The 16061-nt window shown below is 37.6% G+C and overlaps 1 protein-coding gene across 1 annotated transcript in view; it reads left to right on the top strand.

The window, feature by feature from the left end:
* The window catches only part of MMRN1 (multimerin 1), a 41371-nt gene extending 25549 nt beyond the window's left edge, over nucleotides 1-15822 (top strand). Inside the window, exons 6-8 of the mRNA XM_032186827.1 lie at nucleotides 4536-6515; nucleotides 13749-13895; nucleotides 15049-15822. Of these exons, the coding sequence (XP_032042718.1) occupies nucleotides 4536-6515; nucleotides 13749-13895; nucleotides 15049-15470 (2549 nt within the window). The 3' untranslated portion in view covers nucleotides 15471-15822. The remainder of the gene's footprint in view (nucleotides 1-4535; nucleotides 6516-13748; nucleotides 13896-15048) is intronic.
* The last annotated feature ends 239 nt before the right edge of the window (nucleotides 15823-16061 follow it).

The raw sequence follows: 16061 nt of genomic DNA, 5'->3' as shown, positions 1-16061 counted from the left end.
GCTAAAAATCAAGTAAGAAATTATCCTTCTTATTCTATTGGATGAATGAGAAAGACATAGACAGGGATCAGAAGGTTGGGCAGATTTTTATCAGCAAAATTATGCATCCATTCTTTGTAAATCCCACAGCAAGATCTGTTCGATACTTATCTAGAAACAGTGCTTAAGAAACAGACTGGGACAGAAGCTTTCATTTCCTTGATATGCAATACTTTCCTATTTTTTTCAGGATTTTTCCCAAACTGATTGTATAATATGTTACAGAATCCAGAGAACTTTCTATTGATTAAAAATAACATGGGGGAATTGAAACTTTTTCATAGAGATAAAACTAAATGAAGCAATAAGTGCTTTCGTATTTCCCTTACAATTATCTGGTGTTGTCCCATTTCATGTATTTTCAGTTCTCTTTTGTTTCCCAAGTTGCTCATGCCAAATGCTAGATGGCTCTCTTGTACCCTGGATCACATTTATCCCATCTCTCACTTTGTGACCTGCTTTCACCTCTCCACATATTGCTAGATGGCATTCTTGACCCTTGGGCATACATTTAATTTGTCTTTGAATATTTCCCATTTCCCTTTTGCTTTCTCTTCATTCTTTTTTATATTCCACTCATTCTAGCTGTCATTTTGATGCTATTCCAAGAGGTCATTTGCTGTGCTCCTGCTTCTCCATTCCCTATCTATATTTAGGGGCCCAAGTCCTAATTAAAATGCACAGTTAAAAAAAAAAAACAAAACAAACAAACAAACAAACAAACAAAAAAAATCAACACATTATTTCCTACTTGTCTGTAAATGTGGTTTAAGTCTTTATTGTTTTTATCTACCATGTTCTATTTTATACCTGCTTCAATGAAATCCCCTCTTGCTGGCCTTTTTTTGATTTATGTCCTTGATCTACCTCCTAATCAGGTAGCTGTAATGAAAATGCTGCCATCAGCTACTTTCCTTAACTCTCATTATGGGCACTCCAATACAGGTTATTCTTGGCTTGTACATAGGTAAACAGCAGGAATGAATGGAACAGGGGAGAGAGGACAAGCTTCATGTTTCTGTTGGCTCATGTAATAACATTAAAGGGCAACTGCAGTTTCTGCCCAGGGAGTATCACTCTGTCATATCCCAAGTGGGCAAAGAATATTCTAAAGAAACTGAAACTGTCAAGAGTTCCATGCTGTCCTCTAGCTCAGTACAGACGCAGAGCATACATCAGAGTTGCTAAAAATTACTGTTAGAAGCTCACCTGAAGCAAAACACTTCACAAGCTTCCCCACTACCACTGCCTGCTGAAGCAATATGCTTTCAAAGAATAGCTAAGACTGTATTTCCTTCATGTTATTCAGGTTTCTTCCTTCTTCCTCCTGCCTTTGCATTTTCTTTGCATGATGCCCACCTCCTTTCTCACATACATTATTCACCTTTTTTCATATCAGAAATTCTAATGGCTACCCAGATTTGTATCAAGGTTTGTTTGGAGTGATGTCTTTTTCTTTGAACAAACAATTCAATACAGTTTACAAAGTCTTTATTTCTTGTTTTTATCTGTAAATAGACTTTGGTCCCACAAATCTGTCATCTGTTGATACAAGGTGACACTGTAGTAACTGATATGCTCCTCTAATTTGATTATTGAAGTCTTCTATGCATTTAAAAAGACTGCTTTCAATACTCAGGAGACTCATCCTACATTTTTACTTGTCTTGAGAAAATGATTTGGCGTTCTCCCTTTCATTTAATAAACTCAGCTTATTTTTTGCTATTCTTTCTTCCTTCTTTCATCCACATCAAGCCCTTTTATATACTCCTTTCCTCTTCATTATTAAAATGCACACTCCTTTAAAAATGAACTCAGCAATGGAGAGTTAATCACTTCCAAGTCAGAAATGTCATTTACAGCTGGATGTATAACCTCAGCTCAGTCTCCTGTGTACATACATTTATTTTGCACACTATTCTTCAAATAGTAATTGAAACTGCAGAGGGAGTATATGTTGACACAGAGTAATTACGCACTGTGGATTTCAGCCAGGGAGTTAAAATTAAAATTCATAATCTCATAAAAAGTTCAAGAGATCCTTAGTGATCACAGGTAGTTTGGAACTTTCCATTTCAAAATGAGCAACAGAAAGATCGAGTTGCATCCATGAATGTACTCACATGTATTCTTAGCTCAAGCTTAAGATTGTCACCAACAGCAGGAATTTGGTTCAGGTTTTCCTGTGAAGTATGCTCCCACAGCCTCAGGGAGCAATAAAAACAGTACTTGCTTACCAAGTACCTAGTTATCCTAGCCAGGAAACAATGGAGAGAAACCCCAAGTTGTTTGTTTTGTCAGGTTTCATCATCTTGGTAATAACAAGAACACCTGAAAAACAGAGCTGAGATCCACAAAACACCCATGATCCAGCTAAATAGAGTAGGAATGGGAGAGGAGAGGCTGGCAGTTTCTTGACTGTCACAGAAACAAAAGGCCAGTGTAGATCCCATAGAATAATTCTTGCAGCAGGATGGATTTTCATCCAAATATGTTGCTGACATGAAGAAATGGAATGAATTCCTCATAGAAGGCATAGAGTAACTTTGTTTTTTTCCACAGCCATTAAACTTCTCTTCACTCCTTGTGACTCTTAAAACTACAAAATATTTTCTAGCACCTTCAAGTATCCTGACCAAATCATCAGTGATAATGGTTTCCTTTACACGTAAATTATTTTATTCTTCATTCATATCTTGGATCCTCCCCTCAGCTGCCAGTATATCCTCATTTTCGAATATCTTGCTGTTTTTCTTTTAGTGAAGTTCATTGACAAAACTCTGCATATGTGAGTGCACATTCATGTGTATATATTTGTCTAGTCATTTACTTGCTGTTTGGGTAGTCAAAAGTGAAAAAATAGAGGCAATCTCAATATTATCACTTTGTTGTTTTCCATATTGTATGTAAAAAAAAATGCTGTAACATCTGTGACCACAGTTGACAGCAACTGAATGTATTGCTTGGGAAACTTCATTTCATATTTCTGAAGTGGCTTTTTTCTATGCTATCAAATTTACTGCACCTGTCTATTATATCCTACCTTGAAAAAAACACTTGAACAAGTGACAGATTTCTCCCCTAAGCATCAGAGATGTTTACTGTCCATTTTATCAGACATAATGAAGACTGAAACTCATTTATAGTTCATAGAAAGCAGCCATTATCAGTTACATTAGCCTGTTTACAGCTGGAAGGACACACATAATTCAAATGGATTTCCTGAATAGAAAAAGTACTATGTTTCTAGCTTTCAGAACAAAACCATTTTTATTGGGACTTTCTTTTGCACCCTTGGGGCCCAGAGCTGTATTGGCATTTATTGTCCTTATGTTTTATGGGTCTGATTTCCTGCCACTTATATTGCTCTTGCTGAGAATGTATTTTCAAATAAGGTTTCAGAGTTTGCCTTGCTGTTTTAGAGATGAAGGCTCCAACCCTCAGACTGGATATAGCATTCCAGGCTATAGAAGTAGTTTAGAGGAAAACAGAGAAAGGCAAAGGAAGAGTTTCTATCTTTACCAATAATTTTTAATCTGAAAACTGATAGTCATCAAAGTATTATAGAGCTTGAAGAGTATAATCATTATACGGCAAGCTGGCTACATGTTTCAGTGCTTTAACTGGACACAGGGGCTACCTTTGGAGAAAAAAAGAAAAAAGAAAAAAAAAAAAAAAAAAGAAAGAAAAAGTCCTTCTAATCTCATAATGGAGCAGAATTATTGCTCTAATTAATTCAATATTTTTATGCAGCAGTCTTGATGGACAGTATTTTATGACTGCTTTTACCCACTTAAGGCTATACAGGAGTCATATTTTGATATTCTACACAGGAGCAGAATTCCCACATAATTACCTTTAACCATTGCTTTTCAGGATCAGTATTCCTAGGAGCTATTAAAGAAGTTAGTATTCAAGACTAACTTAAAATGTGTAACTTAAAAGTCTGTCTTTTGCAACATTTTTATCATACCTTAATTTTAGATATGTAATAAGGCTATTACTTTTATTTTCTTCTTTCTCACTATAGTGTGTCATATGATCACTTATCATACATGATAGAATAGGAAGGTAATAATAATCTCTGCTATTACTTCTTCTTGACCATAACGTTGTTAAAGCCATTTTTTTCTTACATTCCAAATGGAAAAAGGACACCTTGTTTTCTTCCGAGCAAGCCACAAAAGCATACAACTCTCCCAATTTCAGTGCTCAGAGACAGCTTATCTAGGCAATCAAAACTGAAACTATATATACAGCAGATGAGTTTGCATTTTCAAAATAATAGCAAAATTCCCTCTGATTTCATTAGAAGCAGGGATGAGACTTCATACAAGTAGTCATCTTCTGTGTTCCTCAGCTGCACATTTTCCTCTGTGGGTGGGTAACCAAAGTGGGCATTTCACTTCCTTATAGCGCTGTGCTCACATTGTGGAAAAAAAAAATATTGCTGACTATTGATTTGATTGTTTCCATATTTATCCTTTCTCCCAAAGGTCTCAAATCCAAGAGTATTAATATGTTAGTCAAAGACATTGTCAGAGAACAGTTAGAAGGATTTCGAAGAGAAATGCAAGAGAGCATTGCTCAAATTTTCAAGACTGTGTCTAGTTTATCAGAAGATCTTGAAAATACAAAAGAGTCAGTCAAACATCTGAATGAAACTCAACAAAAATTTGCTCAAGAGAAAGAGAGTGGGCCAACAAAGCTTGACATTCTGGAGCTAAAAAGTCATATGGTGCAGATGAAAGAGGAAATGACCCTAACTTGTGACAAGCCTGTGAAAGCTTTACAGAAAAAGCAGAAATCCTTGGAAGAGAACTTGGAACATCAACAATCAAGATGTGTCATTTATTTTGAATCTTTAAATAGGACCCTTACTGAAATGAAAGATGCTCATGAACAACTTTTATCAGCTGAACAGTCTTCAAATCAAAACATCCCTTCAACAGATCAAGTCACAGAGTACAACATTACAGAGTACATGTTCACACTGAATGAGAAAGTAAAGAAACAGGGCCTGATGGTGCTGCAGATTTACGATGACTTAAGAATCCAGGACAGCAAAATCAGCAATCTCAGTGTTGAACTGGAAATTCAGAGAGATTCTGTTCTGGGAGTCTGTGATGACATGTTGTCAGAGAGCAGAAAGGATTTCCAAATGCAGCTGGCAGCAACCCAAGAGAATGTGCTTATCCTAAACAGAAGTCTCTCTGACATGGTCCTTCCATTGGACAGTAAGATTAATAAAATGAATGAGCAAATTAATGATTTGTGCTATGACATGGAGATCCTGCAACCCTTGATTGAACAAGGGGCACCTTTTAGTCTGACTTCAGACTATGAACATCAAATTCAAGCTGAAGCAATTAATGAAAAGCTTGAAAACCTCACAACTGCCATTAACAGAATGAGTTCTACAATCAAGGGACTTTCTAAAACTCAGGAAGGACTTAAAAATGAATCTCAGGCTTATCAGGAACTCTTTGACAGTCGTATTAATGAATGCTCTATGGAAATAGAGGATGGATTAAACAAGACCATGACAGTAATAAACAGTGCTATTGATTCTATTCAAGATAACTATGTACTGAAACATACGCTACATGCCCTGAAAAATGAGACTGAGGTCTGCTGTGGCAGAGCGGAGAAGCTGGACAGCCTGCTGGCTCTAATTTCCCAGTTTCAACAGTTGAATGAAACCCTCTGGACACTGCTTACTGGCAAGAAACAGGAATTCACTTCACAAGTAGTTACATCCATTTCTGATCTTCCTTATGTGGAGTCAGACAAAATTATGCTCCACAATTTCAGAAGAATTTACTATATTTTAAATGAAACATCATCAAAAGTGGACAGTCAACAAAAAGAAATCACCCGACTGGAAGAAAAAATATTTGACTCTGTGGAGGAATCTAGGGACCATGAGGTTCGCCTCCTGGGTGTGGAGTCAAAAATTTCTAAGTTTTTGGCAAATAACTGTGTCTCACTGAAGAAAAACAAGGCTGCCTCAACGGAGAAAGAACAAATGATCTCACTTCAGCTCCAGGCACTGAATTCCAGGATTAAGGCTCTGGAAGCCAAGTCAATCCGCTTCTCAAACAACATTCCACTTCTGAACAGGACTGCTCATGAAGCCTGGGGGCTGTGTCAGGATGCCAACAGCACCATCCAAAAAGTGAATGCAAGTATACCTGTGCTAATTAAACTTGCTCAGCCAGATATTCCCCTACTGCAAAGAGGTCTCAAAGAGCTCATTGAATCTGTGCTTGAAATAAAAGCAGGGACTATCCTGATGAATTTAACTGAGCATGTTGACATATTGGTGGCAAGCGCAATGAACAACATCACCAAACTTCAGAAGCAAGTGAAACCAACTATAAAGAAACCAGCTCCAGTGAAGAAAGGGACAACAAACATCACCATGAGCCTGGCAAGCCGAAGTCAGAGAAACACAGATAATACTATAGATTCAGGTAATGTGTTTTAGTGTTAAGAAAAATTAGGCTCTTTTGTAATAAAGGGTATTATGTAATCAGTGAGATGAAGTGAGTAAGAGAGTAGTCTTAACAGGTGACATAATAACTTAAGGAGAAGGAGAATAAAAACTCAGAGAATGCCATAGTGTTTTGGAGGAACTTGAGGTTACTCTTCTAAGAAGGTTTATTTTTCTTATGAGGAGACTTTGCAATAAAGACATCCCAGAAGCTCCATGTAATTTTCCTTAATAAATTCACATCTAATCAGTTTAAGATATATGTGTACGCACACACTCAGCTGAGGACCTGACCTTTCAAACCTAACCATCAATTTAGAGAAAATCTAAACTACAATAATTTTGTGCCTGCCTCTCAATTAGCAATTTCAGTAGAAATGTGAAACTTGGGAGAGATATCTGGAGTTTCATCAGTCCTTTGCAGCATCAATGGGGATGAAAGGTATTAAATACCTAAGCAAGTGAATACACCAAATGATTGCAAAGAAGCTTTTGACAGCTCTTACTTGAATTCATTAAGATAAGTTAAAATAATAACAGTGTTCTTGCAGAATCAGTAGTCCAGCTAATAAAGTGTATTTGACTCTTGAATTCATCTAGAGAATGGCTCAACTGAGTAGAAGCTGCCATTCTGAGTGTGATTGGCTTCCTTACTTAAATTCAAACATCATCACATGAAATTCATTTATATGGATGAATTCATAGAAATACAAAAGTTATGCCTTTTGGCATCATATTTGAGTGAAAATCAATAGCACAAGCTGATGTTTTATGGAAATATAGTTTCTGGAAAAAAAAAAATCCTAGAGGAGACTAATTCACATTAAAACAAGTGAGACAGACTCCTAAATGACACGTGAATGTCCAGATAGTTTTGAATGTCAAGACAAATCTTTTCTATACAGCATTCTTAAATGTATGAACATTTCTGAAAGCATATTTCATCCCTATTGTAGGCAGATGTGGTGGTAGAAAGGGCTATGGCTCTTGTTATGGGGCGGTCTTGCCCTCCATCCCTCCTTTTTTCCTCCTGTCCTATATACGGCACTTTTCAGTAATCAATGGAAAGGATGCTCATTAAAGCTCTAATCCCACAAGTATCTGACTTATGATGAACTCCATCCCCACTGAAAGACTTAACACACTTCAATTAGAGGGAACATACAGCTATTCCAACAAGCAGTCACACTTAAAAATGCACTTGCTACCAAGAAAGTAATTTGGTTATTTTAACATATTGAAACAGCAATTCTTTCTTGGTCATTTCTGTTTTCTGCCTGTTCTCACCACTGCACGGGATGGAAATTCAAAACCCTTGATCACAATTAAAACTAGGTGAAAATGAGATCTGATGTCCTTGATCCCTCCTGAGTCTTCTACTGTTTTGGAAACTGTCACCAGTGCCACCTGCCTGGAGCAGGCAAAGTTGCCACCTGCATTAGTGAATTAATGTCTTTCCTATTTATTATTTATCTCATGCCAAATTTATTAAATAGCTTACTTGATAACATTAACTATGTGCTCGCACTTAGAAAAAGTGCAGATCATTGCAGACATAACAAAGTCATATTTTTAAGCAAGGTCTTTACATAGCAGTGTTTATGCAGTTTTCCAGCAGTAATGAACTTTTGCACTCAATGAAGTTTGTTGCCTAGCAAAGTCATACATTACATTTCCATAAGTTAAAGAAGTAAGACCATTGTCTTAATTAACAAATATCCATCTTCTACATCAGTAGATTTTACTTCTCCAGGAAAGCTTTTTCTCTCTAAGTTCCAGGAGACCATCCAGAAATATGTGCTGACCTTACTAAAGTTTCTAGAAGAAATCCTAAGGTACAGTCGGCTAATTATAAAGTGCATTAGCTCTTAGATCATTATTTTAATCCACAAAGATTAAAATCATATTCTATAAACAGTAAAAAGGTGAATGTCAATTCTCATTGATTCTAAAATGTTCAATATTCTATTCTACTCTAACAGACTGAAATTTTTCATTGGCTTTAGTGTGTTCAGGATTTGGCCCTGAGGTAACACTTTCCACAACAATCATTTGACATCAAGGAGAAACACTGTGAGTTTCCACTATGTATGCAGGTACATGCAAGTTTGAAGACGTCTCAAGTTGTAGACTGAACAAAAGGAAAGCTTTTTGTCAGCTAGAGGGTAGAATATGTGTGAGAAGTACTGAATATCTCTCTCACCTGATAATAACTTAATAGCTATGTGGAGTGGATAAAAAAGCAATTAGGATCTTAAGATACCCTCAAGTATCTAACATAGGGGCAAAGACATCCTTTAAAGAAAAGAAAAAAGTAGTAAACTCTTCATTAGCCTTTGTTATGGATTATGTCTGGTCCTACCCTCCAGTACACTGTTCTACTGCAAAAATGCATGATGCAGAGCAAGGACAGCTTAGCTAAATTCCAATTTTCCCAATGCCATTTAGTGTTGGTTTTGTTCTCTAGAGAACCTAGAGGCTGTCACAGTTTTCAAAGTTGAATGCACTCTTGGGGCATGTCTTATGTTAGTTGTGGCTATGCCTTATTCAGATTATTCTGCCCTCCCATCAACAAGAATAACTGAGAGTGCAACTGTGTTATATTTATGTATTTAAAACAGCGCATCATTGTAAGATAAAGGTCATTTCATTCTTCATCTTCTTTTGATCTCACTCCAGATCTTAGTACACCCTTAGTACATCTTAATACACTCATCTTAGTACACTCATCTTACGTATCTTAGTATACTCACACGGGAATGACCAAAATCAGTGTTCTCAGTACACCGGAGAATGAAGTACCAAAGGAGTTAAAGTGTATTTAAGATTTCAATAATAGTTACGTTTTATCTCCTATCTTCTTGCTTCTGTCAAAAACTCAGCAAAGCAAGACAACTCCCTGTACTGAAACGATGGTCAATACTCCTAACTTTCAATAGGCTGCATTCTATCTTTTAGTTTTAATCCAAGCTCCCATTTGTTTGTTTCAGCAGGGACTACACACTGAAACTGAGGGCTAAGTCAGAGTGTTTGCAGTTGTATATGTGGAAATCTTTTTTTTTTTTTTTTTTTTTTTATGTCAGATTATAGTTTCTCATGATTTCTGACTCCTGACATAAATGCAAGCCTCCATTGCCACTCTTTCACTATATCCTGCAGTGAATTTAAACAAATTAAATATTTTGATCCTCTGTTTTAATTCCACTAGTTTGATGATTATTCTAGTTCAGTTTGATGGCACACACCTCCATTTTGCATAATTACACTTCAGACTAACAGGTGGATGAAACTTCTTTGTTGTATTTAATTTAGTAAACCTGAAAAACATCATGGTTGAAGTGTTAGATATCTCTGTTTAACAAAGAAGCACCTCAACAGAGTTGCCAGAGTCTAAGTAGTTCAGGTCAAAGTAGTTCAGGTCAAGTTTGACAAACTGCCTCCACCTAAAGCTGGGGAGAACAGCTGCAGTGATGAAAAGGCCTCCTGTCGTCCTCACTTTTTGTCCAAGATCACTGTGTGGTGAGTGTGCCTTTTTGTAACTTGGATAACTTGTAACTTCATAGAGCACTTGCAACCGAATTCCCTACCAAGGCACTGAGGGCACCAATAGCCTGCATTGCCCAGGCAGCCTGACCTATCCCTCACACTGCACCCCCTGCCCATATGACTGAGAGCCCCAGTCCAGCTCAGGCCAGGCTTCATGATCTGGTCTTTTGTGAGTCATGCTGGGCTGTGGCTGATCCCGGTTGATGTGATTGACCTGCCTCACTCTGCTCGTCACCTCTCCAGGTAATGCTCTAGCTCTGCTGTCACCTTCTGCTCGTGCCTGCCTGCCCTGGTGGGCAACCCCTCACCTGCAGCCCCATGTCACTCCTTGCATCCTGGCTACTGAGGATGCTCACTGCTTTTATCGCTCTCAGATTTCCAATCTCTTAAGGCTTCCACGGAGACAGCTACAGATAACCAAATATTGAGAAAACACTGGAAAGTCATTTCTTGTTCAGACACTTCCAAACTGAACCACTGGAGTCACTTCTTTCCATAGGGAGACTATTAGATTGCTAAATATTTCATTTACTTCTAAACAATGCTGCAGTAGATACTGACAAATCTTCATTATTTGTTTGAAGAGTTGTTTGTACAGCATTGGCAGCCTATTTCCCAAAAGAGTTTCTGGCTGCTTGCCCTCCCAAAGAGTAGAAAAACTTGGCATTAATACACTATCTCCACTCTTACTGTTCTAAGTGTAAATAACAACTGCATTTCATTTGTTCTCCACTATTCATAGCTGCAATTAAAGTTTTTCATTATTTTCTAAAGTGTTTCTTCTTCCTCATCTACACTACTAAACTGTGAAGGATTAATTAAAAATAGGATGTGTACAATAGTAAGAAATCTTTTCCTAACCTGAAACTTTTGGCATCTTTACCCCAACTAGAGTATCTGTCACACGGACACAGTGTTCCAGAATGCCCTTCAGCAAAGAACAAAAAGAAAATGCAGGGGAGATGAGCAGCATCTTCCAGAAATGACAACAAAAATATGCTGTTGTAAAACACACAGATGTTACGCATAGATTGCTTATTCCTTGGAGGTCTAGGGCATTGGCCTCTTACTCTAAAACTCCTTATTTGACTCTAGTCTTCACAGATTCTCCTAGCTTGTAGAAAGTAAAGCATAAACCCAAGCAATGCTGCTCCATGAGGGTTAATTTACAAAAAGTAAGTTAATTTACAAAAGTAAAGCTATGTCTGAATTTGGTTTAACTCCAAGGTTAAATTCAGGCAAAATCATCCCTCTGCAGACTGCTAAAACACTGGTCTCAATGTCATTATCATTTCCTTTCATGTGATCTTTTTCCTGTTTCTTGGATATACTTGCTTATGATAAGCAGAGGACAATTAGCAGAGAATGAGCTGTGTTCCTACACAAAGCATTCTATGGTATTTTGGGAATATGATACAGTCGACACAATCAGCTGTTTTCCTTCCTTTTCTGCTTTCCTTTCACACAACTTCTAAACCGTTGTGGACACTTGGCAAATATGAGTGAAAAATAACTTCAATTAAATTTGCAGCAAAACTATAATCTAGGAAGAAAAGCATAATTTCCTCGTGTCCAGTTGCCTGTGCTGTGACCTCCATCATGAATTACTGAGTTCCTTTATTTTAGGCATTATAGGGTGAACACCATTTTCTGTGAAAAAAATTACTGCTGTGTTTTTAGGTCTGTATGGTTCATCAGTGCAAGTTCATGTTCCACAGTACAGTGTGCTTTAGCATTCTACTCTCTGAACTAAAATTTCCTGTGGAATTTAGTTGCCTTAATGCAGCAGTCTGTGAAATAGTCCGATAGGAATCTTAGCTAACTGTGGGCATTACTGGAATACCTATGTGAAGATCCAGTTTAATACTTCCTTGGCAATAAGTAAACTCTTTCACAAAAGGCTTTTTCAGTTCCTACCTACCAATCTAGATTTATCACAGGACTATATGGAGTTCTCTTTCCACAGCTCTACTGGTAGTTGCTGGCAAAGAAAAGTTTCATTTTCTAAAACATCCAACTTTTATTTGACCAAAGCAAAGGAAAAAAAAATAAAAATGTATAGTTTGGGAATACTTTGTGTTTCAAATTTTTCATAATGATGTTTAATTTTTAACATAGCCTGAATGTTGTTCCTCCAAACGGCTATGACAAAACATTATATAATTGCACTCAGTAATTACTGCCTCAGAGCTCAGAAGCACTGGAATTACAGATTTCTCCATATCGGTTGAGCATGATTTGGCCAGCACATACATAGGAAGAGAGGTAAGGACAGCCTCAGTGAAGATGCTCTGCAAAATCATCAATAATTTTTATTGCTTGAAATATGATTTTTTTACAGCAATTTTGGTGGATATTCTGGAACTGAGTTTATTTATGGACAAAGAACCAGTACTGGAAGTGGTTTAGATAGCTTTTAAGATCTTTCATCTCCAGTATCTGGCTCACCCCCAGTGGTTGTGACACATTTGGATGAATAATGTCATAGACAGGACAGCCTATCCTCAACACCAGAAGTACAAAATCTGTGTTTTGCTATGCCCAGCAATGAATTGAATATGCTCTTTGAGAACAACTTTCTGTGCTTGCATTAGTGAAACCAAATCAAGACACAGATTTGCTTGAAGCAACAGAAAAAAAAATAATTTCATTTGTCTTACCAAAAGAAGGAAATAAAATTGGATATGTCAGCATTGCCTTTCCAAGTTTTGCTGTTTGTTTCTGAGGGGCTCCTGCAGTCAGCTCCAAACCTCTCAGCACATTCCCATTAATAAGCTTATCCAGCCTACTTCTTTAATCACACGATCACAGACTGCCTGATTTTCACGGTGTCTTGTTTTGTTGCAGTGTCTAAGAGCTACAATACAGTAAGAGAGGATGAGGACTGAGCCAGCTGTGCGATAGTCAGCAGAGAAAGTCAACTGCCAGTTGATGCTGGACAGACTGCAGGTCTCTGTGCCAGAAAGGGCGGATTCTCAGCACCTTCACCTCCTTATGGGAATGAGTATCTTCCAAATTGAACCTGTCCCAAGGACCATCTGTAGGTCCACCCTGCCTTAAATTGTTATAGAAAGACTCTTGTCAGGAACAGCAGAAGGAACATTTCCTAATGTTCGGCTGTAACCAGGCTTTGCTGGCTTTAAACTTTTATTACGAGGAGGGAGGTCATTAAATTTAAGGAGGAAGGAATGGGGAGAAATGAGCAAGGAAAGGTTGCTATTTCTTGACAGGACTCTCTTGGACTACGCAGTCACAGCTGTTCAGATATCTCAGTCTTTTAATGCTTCTCATGTGTGGCATGCAAGATGCTCCAAAAAAGGTAGATTTATAATATCTTTCATCTTATTACGTGTATCTGACCCCCAGAGACAAGCAGAACTAAGCTTTTATAGGTATTTCTGAATAATTTGGAGACCAGCTCAGGATATGCTATGTTCAGGGAAAGAGGCAGGCTGAATTAGCAGAGATGCTGAACGACCTGGACAGGATCTGAAGTTAGCCTTCACACAGAACCTCAGCAGAAATGACACCAGCTTTATGAATTGATGAAAAGACCATCCAAAATCCAAAATATTGAAAATTTGGGCAATGTCACTGTAATGACTGTTTGGGTATGTACATGCCATTGAAACTTAAGGTTGTTGGTTTTCCTCCCTCTCTATCACAGGGCAGTATTCAGCTTGTGTCAGCTCCCCATGCCAGAATGGAGGAACCTGTATCAATGACAGAGAGAATTTTATTTGTGCTTGTCGCCACCCCTTTGGAGGAGTCAACTGCAGTACGAAGCTGGTGAACGACAATTCTCTGAGTGTTGGCAAGTAAAAAATTTAGTAGTGCAATATGCTAGCAGCATGGGCATTTGCCCCAAGGTCTAATTAGAGAGCATTCGCTGGTCAAAGGTCTCACATTTCACTTTAATGAGTACCAACTGAAGAAGTAATGTCCTGTGTTTTGGTGCTGAAGACATCAATTCCTGTGGGTGACTCTCGATCTCTTTCTTTAATATGACCAGACAATAGGATTAAATTGGGTTGGGACCAGCCATAATAGCTGGAAAGCTCCCTGCTGACTTGTGCAGAAGGCTGCTGAAGGAGGGAATGCAATAGATGTAGCTGAACATGACATCATGGAATTCAAGGGGGGAGGTGAAATCACATCACATGGGAATACGAGCTTCAACACTGCATGAAATGCCCTATAAATACCACTAGCTACCATAATATATGGGACTATAGCCTGGAGGAGTCATTTTAGGCATACCTCTGATTTTCAGTAGCAAACCATACGTCCCTTGAAAGATATTTCAAAGAAGAAAAGTGCAAACTGTGCTTATTCAGCCCAGAAAACAAATAAATAATTTACATCCAGGCTGCATGGAATGAGAATTTAATGCAGCTTTCAGCAGCTGTTTGGCTGATTCTCATTCATGACAGCATATGAATAGTGAATAAAATCATTTTTACAGTGGCAGGGAATCACAGTGTGCATGCTCAGCTGGAAGAGAAACACATATACTTTTACTCCCTCATTTAACGTCGGGAGTACTAAACCTCTCCACTATTTGTCTAAGATTTGTGGAGAAAATTCTTGGCTTCAGCACACACAGATGAACAATGAAAGATATCATGGAATGGGGGTAGAGAGGGGAAAAGAAGAAAGAAAAGAAAAATAGCACCTCTCTTCATGTTAACTTAGCATAGTCCATCACAGTTACCTTGCCTTTTTCTAAATTTCTTCTTTTGTGGATACACCTGGCACTAATTCTGAAGAAAAATGTTTTTTTATACATTATGGAAAAACTGTGTGCTTATGTAGAAATACTGTTTTAGTTGCTCAAATTACTCAATTATGTGACTTCAGAAAAGCTTTTTCTGATCTTCTCACTAATCCAAGTCTACAATATAACAGGAAGAATGAGAGGGAAATGCCATGGATATTACTTGAAATTGTTCTTTATTCCTTTCCAGATTTTTCAAAGGGATCATACAGATATGCACCTATGGTGGCTTTTTTTGCCTCTCATACATATGGGATGACAACTCCAGGACCCATCAGATTTAACAATCTGGATGTCAACTACGGAGCTTCATTTGCCCCCGCAAGTGGGAAGTTCCATGTTCCATATCTTGGGGTGTATGTTTTTGAATATACCATTGAATCATTTAGTCCCCGTGCCTCTGGCTATCTGGTCATTGATGGAATAGACAAACTTAGTTTTCAGGCTGAAAATATTAACAGCAACAAGTACACTGACAGAGTAATTACTGGAAATGCCTTATTAGAATTAAATTATGGTCAAGAAGTCTGGCTCAGACTGGCAGCTGGCTCTATACCAGCCAAGTATCCACCAGTCACTACCTTTAGTGGTTACTTGTTGTATCGTACATAAGTCACTCATAAATGTATAAAGTAATTATCAAATGAAACAACTGGCATATAAATTTATCTTTGCTTTTAAAATACTTAATTTCTTTCACTTCAATAAGTTTCTGAAAGTAACCAAAGCAATGGCATTGGCATTTGTGTCTGATCCTCCAAGTTGCTTGTGTGTAGCATGTACACACCTACAAAGAATCCAGAGGCTGGGGATAGGGGAAAAGTAATCATCCTCCTTCTATGAGTGAGAAACACAAATATAATTATTTTCTACATTTACATCTCATAAATATACTTACATAAGGAAGCTGAGAATCAGTTCTCAAGAAAAATCAAAGCTGGTTTTGATGATCACTTTACAACCTGAGTGCACACCTAAGTGATGGATAGATTTGTTGATTCAGATGTTGGGTTACTGTGTAGCTCATTGTATCAAGCGATAGTCATGTATATATTGTTTGGAAAAAATATATATATATATTTTTCATTTTGCCTGACATCATTGACCACATACCTAGAGAATTCTGCATTTAATTGTTTCAAAATTTTGTATGTAATCAGTATGATAACAAACTGTATTTTTTTTTTTTGTCTAGCAGAAATA

The sequence above is a fragment of the Aythya fuligula genome, chromosome 4 (assembly GCF_009819795.1).
Source record: "Aythya fuligula isolate bAytFul2 chromosome 4, bAytFul2.pri, whole genome shotgun sequence".
Classification (NCBI taxonomy): Eukaryota; Metazoa; Chordata; class Aves; order Anseriformes; family Anatidae; genus Aythya; species Aythya fuligula.
Note: the sequence above shows the minus strand (reverse complement) of the source record. Positions and strands in the feature narration are given on the sequence as shown.